Source organism: Nomia melanderi, chromosome 12 (assembly GCF_051020985.1).
Source record: "Nomia melanderi isolate GNS246 chromosome 12, iyNomMela1, whole genome shotgun sequence".
Lineage (NCBI taxonomy): Eukaryota > Metazoa > Arthropoda > Insecta > Hymenoptera > Halictidae > Nomia > Nomia melanderi.
This window is the reverse complement of record NC_135010.1, coordinates 9319799-9330740: the sequence shown is the minus strand read 5'-3', so window position 1 is coordinate 9330740 and position 10942 is coordinate 9319799. Positions and strand designations below refer to the sequence as shown.

The window sequence follows — 10942 nt, the reverse complement described above, 5'->3', positions numbered from 1 at the left end:
CTACGCTAATTGAAAGAACGGATGATATTCGTAGTTTCCCGCTCGAGGAATGGTGTCGGCGTCGTTCGAATTCGCCGCCGGAACAAGTCGTGAGCGGCACCGTTGCGGCGTTAGACCCCATTGGCCTATAGCGCGATCAATACGGGGTTTTCCATGACGTAAGTGCGGCCTGTGGGTCCTTATTGGTCGCGGCCGTACGCCGCATCCCATTATTTATTAAGACCGCATGAATGGGCGCTTCTCGGTCGCGTCCGGCCCACGTCTATCGGTCCCCTAGCGTGGTCAACGGAGCCCAGTCATCGTACAAAGACGAGGGAAAGCGGAATTGAGAGCCGAGTCTGATTTCCGCGGAAAAACCCGACGGGAGCCGCGCGTAGCGTCCTCTCGGACGTCTGTCTCTCCCTTGGCTCGTGGTCCCGGCGCGTCCGCGAGAAGCCGGAATTCGTGCGGGCAGGGTGGTGGTCCGTAAATGGTGGGACGACGGCGGTCGCGGGGAGGGGTGGTGGTTCGCGCAACTGCGGTCGGTAGCTGGAGAAAGAGGGTGGAAGGGTGGAAGAGAGAGAACGAACTATTGGTAGGAGAGAAGAGGGTGTCCTCGTCGCGTCGAGAGGCTTGAAAGGAGAACGCGTGGGGGGGTTAGATTATTTTTTCCTTGTTGGCAGCGGACGAGGACGGGAACGGCGACACCGCCGCCGTAGGCCTGCGGAGGAGCCGGGCCATCTCGAACGCCCGGTGAGATTCGAACAGGAAGTCGATTCGCGGCCGGAAATTAGCCCCCTTCGGGCGGACCGGTTGTCTCGTTCCAGTCCGTTGGCGGAGGGAGGACACGGGCTGGAGGGAGGCAGAGAGGAGAGAGGGTTGGCGCAGAGAGAGAGTCGGTGGCGAGAGCCTTCGCGAGCGGAGAGGGAAGGTTGGACTGGAGTTGACTGCAAGGGGCGAGGGACGAGGCAGATAGGACCAGATATAGAAGGCGTGGGTAGAGGGAGAAAGATGTAGGCGAAGCGGGTCGGGTGGCGAACGGGGGCGCGGAAGGGTGGCTAGGGGATATAGAGAGAGAACGAGCAAAGGCTAGAACGGGACGGTGCCGGGGTGGACGGAGAGAGACAGAGCGGAGGGAACGGGAGCGTGACGGAGAGGCAGTACCCGTCAGTGAGAGTAGTACCAATCGCGGAGCGTTGACGGACATAAGCGCGCTAGGGGTGTGGAATAAGCTCATTCGTGTGTTGTTCTTGCGTCGAGCGCGCCGAAGGGAGAGGAAAACGCTTTTGGAACACGGAAGCCGAGAGGAAGTTTAAATCTCGTTCGTGTTCGGCCATAGATCTCTGGTCGTACGATTCCGGGGCCCGTGTACGTTCGTCGATGCGTGTGTACGCGAGTGTGTCCGTGTAATCAGTGCGAGAGAGGGATATCGGGCGACCGCCGCAGAGAAAGAGAGAGCGAGAGAGAAAAAGGTAGAAAGACAGAGAGAGGGAAAGAGACAGTGAGAACGACAGACAGAGAGAAAGAGAGAGAGAGAGAAAGAGAGAGAAAGAGAGAGCGAGAGAGAGGGAGAGAGAGAGAGAGAAAGAGAGGAAGAGAACAATACTCGCGATAACGGAGTAAAACTGGCTTGTCCGTTAACCTGACGAAACACGGTGGATCTATTAATTCATCGGGAGGAGCCTCGGCTGGAAGGATTCCACCGAAGAGGACAGTGCGACCGGAGGGCTCGCGACGAGGATCGTTCGTAAAACCGAGTGCGAAACCTCGGGCACAGCCGGTCAGCTGGGAGAAACGGCTCTCGTGGGTGTGGAACGATCCGGCCTAGGGGGCGATTGATTGTGTGGGTGTCGCGGTCGCTGCAGAGACGTCGAGGAGCGCCATCGTTGTGTCGGCCGCCACGTGAATCGTGGCCGCGGCCAGTAACGAAATACTTGTGGCGTTTAAATATCGTCCGGGGAACCCTCTTGTGGCCACGTATACGTGGCGGACACGAGCCACGCGAGCACACGAGAATCGCGTATCGGGTCGAGTCGCGTCGATCCAACGGCGTCTAGAGGTATCGTCGTCGTCATCTTCGTCGTTGTCTCGCGAGAACTCGTCGTTCGCGAACGAGTGACTTCTCGAACCTTTCCGGACACCGGATCGATCGCGATTCCCATTGTCGACGAGTCTGTTCGATTCGCTGTCGTCGATCCTGCCGTGAGGATGCCTCTCAAGCGCGCCATAGAATAATCATCCACGGGGAAGAAGAGAACGAGTCCGGCGAGTCGATCGTAAGGGAAACTTCCTGAGCGTGTGTGTCCCGACGTGGAATCGATGAAATTCCGAAAAGTCGGAGAGCCGAGGGATAGGAGCGCGCGTAGCCATCGTTGAAAAACACACACAGCATTCCGGGATTGGTCTCGCTCACCTCCGACGATAATAAATCCACGGATCGCCAGTCACCCGGAGGATAGCTCTTAGGTTGCTCGTTCCACCTGCGCCCCCCTCGCTAACCCCCCAACTAGCCGACCGACCGACCAACTATTCAACCCCCACCCCCGGTGTACGTGTGTGCGTGGCTCAAGAGTGTGTACAGAAAACCAGTGTGTACCCCCTGCAAAGTTCAAGAACCCGGGCCTGTTCCGTGTGTATATACGGGTTGAAACGAGCGCAGAGCGACGGGGGCCACCCGTGACCCGTTTTCCTTTTCAATCGATGTATTCGTGAACTGGGCCGCTGCTACGCTCCGAAACCTCGGGACACGGCTGTCGTGTTCCCGAGTGACCCGCGGTTGCCAAAAAAAATAGGAGAATAGGGGAGACAGGAAGAAAAGGGAAAAGGAAGATCGGAGATCAGAGAAGAAACGGGGAAATAGGAACCGAGGGAAGCGAAGAGAAAGGAAAAGCGTCGGGTAAACAAAACGACGGTGAAGATCAGCGAGTAAATCAGAGAAGTGGGAGACGGAAGGGTTGAGGATAAAGAGGGTAAGAGGAGAAAGAGAGAGACAGAGAGAGAGAGAGAGAGAGAGAGAGAGAGAGAGAGAGTGTGTGTGTGTGTGTGTGTGTGTGTGAGAGAGAGAGAGAGAGAGAGTGGGTCTGTGTGAGAGAGAGAAAAGAGAGAGAAAGAGAGAGAGGGAGAGAGAGAAAGAGAGAAAGATAGAGAGGGAAAGAGAGAGAGAGAGAGAGAGAGAGAGAGAGAGAGAGAGAGAGAGAGAGAAACAGAGAAAAAGAGAGAGAGAGAGAGTAAGGGACAGAGTTCGGGGCAACGGGTGCTCCGAGTACACGCGTCCTCCGTGGCAGCGACAGAGGGTAGGAGGGTTGCGCGCGTTCTAACCTCGCAGTCGCCGCCGCCGCCGCCGCCGCCGCCGCTGCCGCCGCCGCTGCCGCCATCATCATCGTATCGAGGACGCGAGGAGGAAACCTCGTCGGAAGGTCGCGTATCGAGGAACACTCCCGTAGAGTTACAGCGGAGCGCCGTTCCATGAAGCTGGCTACGAGCGGAGGACGTAAAACGTGGACGGAAGAGAGAATGCGAGAACCTCCACACAGCCTGTGAACATGATTTGTCATACAGATGCGGCTAGTGGTGATCGTACGACGATTAGAGACACAGACGACAAGGACGCCGACGTAGACGACGATCACGGAGATATCGTGGGAATCGTCGATGCGGACGCGGTGTTGAACGAGCATCGGAAGGGAGCAGGGAGCCCCGCCGGCGACGATAACGCGCGAACGATAAACGGTGCGGTCCGTGGTCGCGTACGTTTCCCATCGGCGGCCGAGCGTACGGGGTCAAGCGACTTTGTCGTCGTCGTCATCGTCAACATCATCGTTGTTGTTGTTGTTGTTGTTATTGTTGATGTTGTTAGCGTCGTCGTGGTAGCAATCGACGACCGGTCGGACACTCGCTACGCAAACGTCGCGTGTCTCGTTGGAGGAGCCAGGTGTGATAGAATCAGCAGCTCGCAGCAGAGCCCGAGGAAGGAACGCACGAAAAAGCGGGCGACAACACGACCGAGTGACCACGTTACCACGGAGGGTCTGACGTGTTGTCGCGTCGGCCAGCTGGTACGATTACCAGGTGTCGGATGACTCCCCCCGTATCGCGCAGCATTCCCGTAGTCTTAGAAAGGACGCGATATCCCGTAGGAAGGAGCGTTGCCGCGCGGCGAGCGAACCTCGTCGCGGGACCATATCGGCGGCGTCGTCGGTGGTGCGCCGGACCGCGCGTCGCGCTAAACTTCTCGCGATTAGACCTTCCCGTGCACGTTCCTATCTTACGTCCGTGATGGCGGCTGTGCCTGATATGTCCCACCTCACCCCCGAGGAGAGGAGCACCATCGAGGAGGTTATGATAAGGCAGAGGCAGGAGGAGGAGAAGGAGAATGAGATTATGAGGTGCGTACCGTCTGCTCTCTATTCATTCCATTGTCTACTAGCGTAAAGGGCTCGCTTTAATCTGCCCGATTCTGCTCGGTGATTGTTTCTTGAAATTTTCTTGGAATTCTCTTTGAATTCTACGGGGAAGTTTTGTTTCGTTCAATTCTATCTTCTGTGTCTACTATGCACGGTTTTATGGATACTTGTATTTTCTTTTTATCGTTTGTTTGAGAATATTGTATGGTGGTTTACTTAATTTCTTGATTAATCATTTTTTTGTGTTTGGTATGCTTGTATCTTTTCAACAGATTTATCTGTTATATATTTATTTTTCTATTATTATTCAGTTTCTTCAGAGATTAGTTTCGTTTGATTATGTATTTAAAAATTATATTGGAATTTATTTTGTATTCCATATGGTTCTTAACAGGAAGAAATAGATTTTTCTGTATGTTGCGCAAACCTGCGTTTGTTCTGAGTATTAAATATTGATAAGAGACAGATTTCTTTCGGATTTAATCTGCACTGTATTCTAGGGCAAGGGGTTAAAGTACCGCTTCCATTAAAATACTGCTATGGATCAAATACGCGTACAGTCTCGAAGTACCCAGAACAAAGGCAGCAGTTAAAAATAAGAATACTATACAGTGGTGGGCAATAAAGCCGCACCACTATACGCATCCGCAATCTAGACCCGACTAAAGTACACAACACACATAAACTACCCACTGCTTCTCTGCAACGAATTATGTTCCTTTAACCGTAAACTTTTAATCTCCAATAAGACAAACCTTCACTGTTCACACGACGATCAAACCGAAAAAATTGTTTCTTAAACAATCTAATATCTATAGCCGCTATCGTGAATCAGGCCTGGAACAGTTCATGTTCAAGTACAAGTCAAAGGCTGAATTCGTATAACAGGAACTTGGTGGAAAATCAGGAACTAAAATCATGAATTGCTGAACGTGTGGCACAGCATTGAAAAGATACGAAATATAAATAACTTTCTCATTGATACGGTATCTATGCACGGCAGAGATTTCTATGCAATCTTTCGCAATTCGTAAACAGTGGAAAGGCCTCTTGGTTTCAAAACCAAGCACTCCGAGCGTGTCTCCGCGGGAGAATGAATAAGTAAAGCGAGACAAAGTCGGAGCGGTCGCGTCGGCTAGTAGTACGAGACCTCAATGGTCAGGCCGGGGTGGCAGAGCCACGAAATGTGGATGGGACGGTCACGCGTCGGCGAACGGGAATTACTGAACGGAGGAAACGATATCCGATCGATCCGGCATACGTACTTTCTTGACCAGCAAATTGCCGCCGTCCGACGCCACCAACGCGCGTTCCACCTATTTTCTGGATTCACCTGGCCCGTTCAGTCCTTGACCGCTTTATACCGCCGCGACATCTTCCATTTAGGTATTCATCGCGCCGCACACACATCGTCGCCGGACGATTATCCTGCCGGTTTCGCGCCGCGAAATGAGAATTTGTTGTCTTAATCCCCGAGCGATCTGGCGCGCCCAACTTAATGATCGTTCTTCGTCGTTTTCCTGGAATATATTGGAAATATTCAGTGAACCACTGATTGGGAGCATCTCTGATCTATTCCTCAAGTAATTAGCGACTTGGAGGATGCAGTTGAATGTGGATCTTCGAGATTCGTTTCCTTCGATCGAAGTTGTAGTTTAAAAGCGCTTGTGTTAGTCCTAGGATTGACCTTTGAAGATAAGCTACTTTATCTGTCAGCTTTTAAGAATCGATTATGATCTTCAAGATGCAAGCATCGATGAATGACTGTTCTGAAGCATCCTAGATAAGGGAATTATAAATATCTTATAACTGAAGAGGTTGAAAATCTTCTATCACGATCTATCCAGGGCTTAATTACGAATGTACGTAACATGTTGTTACACGTGATTATTTCCAAGAGCAAATTTCTTAATGAAGAAACGTCATTCTTCCTAGAATCACACTATTCCCAATGAAATCGCAAGTGTGCGACAGTTGGCTTCGAACAATCCTCTATTACACCTTCTTTCTATTAAGAAAAGAAGCCCTTACTCTTGACTCAACCTCTCCGCCTCAGCTCGAAGATTAGATTCCCATTTCCAATAACCACCTCCAGCCCCATCTCCAGCGTTTCTCCCGATCCACGAATAGGACGAGCGGTTGTTCCGAAAAAAGCTCCCTTTCACCTGGCCGCGTCACAGCGACGTGACAGTCGCGTCAGCTTCCCCGTTCGCATGCAATTACGGGTCGGGGCTGTGTGTAGGGGAGAGCGAGGTGTAGTCGGAGCGAGTCGACGCCGAGGAAAATGGTCGCCCGTTCTTCGAGGAAGGCGTTTTATTGATAGGTTGTCGCTGATGGAACACGGGGACGTGAGAAAGCAAGCCGGGCCGGGAAAGAGAGACAAAGAGCCAGCCCCAGCTCTGTCCTGCGAGGGGGCAAGTGGGCGGGAGGGTTTAGACGCGTTGGATCGAGGGGAAACGATAGACGGAGAGGGCGTTAGGGCAGGGAGAGAGGGCGGGACGAAGATAGAGTAATGAGGAAAGCGTGCTCCGCCATACCGATGCGCGAGGATCGTGTAATGTGGACGACAAGTACGTGTAGGGACGCATGTAAAATGCAAGGCAGCAAGCCTTGACGTGGCTCGGTAACGAGCTGCTGCAGTTGCATAGGGTATGCATAGGGTATGCAGTTAGCCGGCCGTGGATGGAGTGCGAAAGAGGCTGGATTGGTACGGTAAATTCTTGGATACCGGAGTATAGAGGGTGGCAGCTCGCGGTAAAGCGAAGAAAGAAGGAAGACCATAGGTCCAAGAATCCTCTCCCTTGTCCCGTGATTTGCTAGGACCCCACGTCACTAAGGGAGAACCCTCCTCGACGTTGCGCGGTAATTTTAGTTCTTCTATAGAAACGAACCCTCGCTCGCGTATCGGAAGGCGATCCCGGTAAAAATAGACACGTAACCTTTCGATACCTGCGTGTCGCGGCTGTTTCGATACACGCGTCGAGAAACTGTGCGATTAAAATTGGAAGAACTCGCTGGGAGGATGTTCCGTAGCCTCGGTGAATACTGAGAAATGTTTTCAGCTCCAGAGGGAAAATGGATGTAAACCCGAAGTCCGATAGTGTTTTATTGTATCGAAGGATTCCTAAGATTTAGAGGACTTGCATGGGATTTGAGATTTGTTTCATTTCCCTGTCTGTTTTGAGGAAAAGAAAGAAATTCTGGAGAGAATAAAAAAGTAGCAGAAGAATAAGTGGTGATGAGTGATAAATAATTTAGAGCGTTGTATATCGGGCCAGAAACGATTAACTAATTCCTGAAGGAGTCTCTGGAAAGAATCTGTTTTCATCCCTCGCCATGAATATCGGTCGCGTTCCATTCGCCGAGGAACGAGAAATCATGCTCTCCTCCAAGGATCTTCCTTCTTATCGAGTGACATTTATTTTCGAGGGTTTGATCGATTCTTCGCCGCGCGAAATCCCGCGGCGAGCACAATGGTGAACGTTCGTGGGGCTGGAGGGTGTGGCGGGGCGCGGAGAAAAAATATACCGAGCTGTCGGAAGTTTCGACGCGTAGGATAAGGAGAATTCTTTGTCGATCGTGCTCGCGTGAAAAGCGTTACGCGCGGACGGCCCGAATTTCGCGGGCACAAGAGAAATTGTCGCGCGCGCGAAATCACCGAGGTGTTCGTTAAGTAACCTACATTTCTCCGCTCGGTTCTCCGCTTTTGATCTGCCCCTTTGTCACGGACGGACAATATACATATACACATAAATATATATATATATATATATATATTTTATATACGTGTACTCATATATATTATTTTTTTTCTCGCGTGACGGACACCGAGCCCAACGTCGAGAAGCCGAGCGGAGCACTTTCTCTCCCTCTCTTTCCCTTTCTTTCCCTGCGCGGGCTCGATCGGTGCTCGCGTGCACCCACGGCCGATTATTGGTAAAGTAATTAGAGGAACGTAGGCGGACACGGTGTACTTTGTGACATGCCGCCGCCGCGACCTTTGTCTCGCGATCGGCAAACTCAAGATTTAGGTTACCGCTTTGCGACTGTTCGATGCAAATTTCCGCCGCGAACTTCGCCTGCGTTTAATAGGGCCGTGCGGATTCTCTTTCGCGGCCGGTTCGCCTCTATCCAAAAATTGAGTTAGAAAGGCAGCCCTCGTCCCATAATTTCTTACCATTCTCGCGGTAATTTGCTTCGGAGTGTCTTCCATTAATTGTCTCTAAATTTAACGTTCCGCCCTAATTGTGTCCCTCTCTTAGAGCTAGCAACTTCCTGCTTTCCACTTGTTGTTTTAGACTTTCGATAAGTATGAACTGTGAACTTATCACAGTTCATTTCAATATTGTTCTATCTTCATATCCATTCAGATCTATAAAATCATTTTAGAAAACCTTTACTATCGTTAAAGTGTCAAAGCTCCAAACTTCTCGCAGATCATCATCCCAAAATGAATCAACGTTCACGACACGTGTATCTCTTAAATGCAGCTAAACTAAACATCTAGCCCTCGAAATTTTCACTTGATCAGAAACCTTGATACCGTTCCGTACGTTCCTAAACGCGTAATTGATTCCGTGGGCGTTACGAAACACCCTCCGCCGTCGGAGCTACCCTCCACAGATAGGGATGACCCGATAGATAACGATCAGAAGGAATCCCGGCCCGTTCTCGCCGCTTCCCTTATCCCAGGTATCCGAGCCGGAGTTCGCCGGTGCCAACAACCCTTCGGTTATAGGTTGCGAGTTCGGTACACGCGACCTAGAGACCGAGACTTCCGGTCGAGAAGCCCGAGCCCGGTGCCAAGTCTTCCCACATTCCTCCCGTTCGCCCTCCTCCGCCCGCGGAACGCTGGTAACCTACTTGGCTTGGGAATCGCGGGTACCTGGACCCCCCGGCTGTGTGTCCTTTCCCCTGTGATTACGCCGGCTAACATTGTTTACGGAACCCCCTGGCGGCAGCTGCCGCTGATTCCCGACGCGTTCCGCGCAATTAGAGGCCCGGCTTCTTTGACGAGTGAACTATAAAAGAGGAAAAGGAGGGAAAAAAAACTGATGCACGACGGCGGAGGAATTATCTTGATCAACGTCGCAGTTAGCCTTGTCAAGCGGAGAATCAGGAATAGCTGTCGCTTCTTTTGATCCTTGACGAGGCTGCAGCGTTGACCAAACAAGTTGAACATCTTTCGAAAAAGGAAAGTTTCAATGGAGACATGTAGACACACGACGCTGTCGGCTAGAAGAATCTCCGCGCGCGGAATAATTGGACGCGATCGTGGGTCTAGAGATGAGGGGTATCGATACGCGAAAGTCTAGGAGGGTAGCGGAGACGCGTCCATCAAAGTTTCACACCGGCCGGGCGAAAGACGTAGAAATGTCCTAAGCCGGGCGGGCGGCTAGAATAAATCGATGGCATCGGTCACATTCCGTTCCAGTTCAATTACCCCGCCGATAAATTGACTTTCCGCCGGACATCAAAGTGTGACCATCCCCCGTGGACAGCTTACGCTTACAATCCGATCTTCCTGCCGCTAATTAACGAAAGCTACGATCGCGTGTTTGCCTTCTGAACGCCTGCGAAGTGAATTCTCCGTTCAATCTGCCGGTGATTCGCACAACGGATCCGTGAATTGCGAGTGAGACGTTCGTTTCTTTTCGGAAGAACGGACCGCGAAGTTCAGGAGACTGGCGAAAGGTGTCCTTTATTAATTAGACACGGGCTTCAGAAGCGCGTTAATAAGATACTCAAGGGTTCCAGCACGGATACGAGGATCGCTTCTTTTAGTTCACCGTTTTCCTTCTATTTTCTCTTCCCGAGTTGGTTCTTCTGCGTTGAAACGCGTTCGCCGACTGTTCGATCGTCGAATCGTGTAATGGAAGCTGAAGGGACGCTGGAGTTAGCGGAATTGGACTCTTGAACGCGAAATGGTTCGTTCCTCGGGAACCAGACGAGTGGCTTCGAATTAGTTACGCCGGCGGAATTAAGTAGCTGCATCTAAACGAAATCATATCGAGCAGGCAGGGGGAGGGGACAGATAAAAGTGGGGCGGGGAGGAGGAGGCGCGGAGCGGCCGCAATTTGCGGAAAAATCTCGGTCGACGTCGGACCGAGTTCCCCGACTCGGCAGTCAGAAATTGAAACGCGGCAGCTTATTACTTTACTTTTTCCACGTGTAGCCCGGCAACCGTGTTAAGTAAATACTTTACGACCCGTGCATAGATATTTTCGAAGGTCCCGAGGTTCCTGTGAATTCGAAATGCCACGGTTAACTGAGATTTTAATGTGCAAAACTTTCTTGATGTTCATCGTGGAGTCACGGGGATTAGCAACTGAGGATTCAGTGGTTATAATTAAGTTGCATTTGAACTAATTACGAACAACTGTATTACTGAAATAAAAACTTAAGAACTAAGATCTCCAACTGCTGTTTAATAAAATAGGTTCCAGATAAAGGAGCTTATCACACGGAGATCAGCAAGTTAATTCAATCTTTCGACTAATAGCCTCCATTGTCGCTTCAAAATAGCGCCTAAAATTCTTTAAAGGCCATTCATCTCTTTG

At 51.1% G+C, this 10942-nt stretch overlaps 1 protein-coding gene across 18 annotated transcripts in view; it reads left to right on the top strand.

The window, feature by feature from the left end:
- Positions 1-217: 217 nt before the first annotated feature.
- Positions 218-10942, top strand: part of Rim (Rab3 interacting molecule) — a 94718-nt gene continuing 83993 nt past the window's right edge. For 13 of the 18 annotated variants that reach the window (XR_012999851.1, XR_012999854.1, XR_012999850.1 and 10 more), the window contains exon 1: positions 218-4364. Coding sequence is in view for 1 of the 18 variants with exons in the window: in XM_076372768.1 (XP_076228883.1) it covers positions 4255-4364 (110 nt within the window). In the remaining 17 variants the exon portion in view is untranslated. The remainder of the gene's footprint in view (positions 4365-10942) is intronic. The other 5 variants (XR_012999858.1, XR_012999848.1, XR_012999857.1 and 2 more) reach the window with 2 other exon arrangements.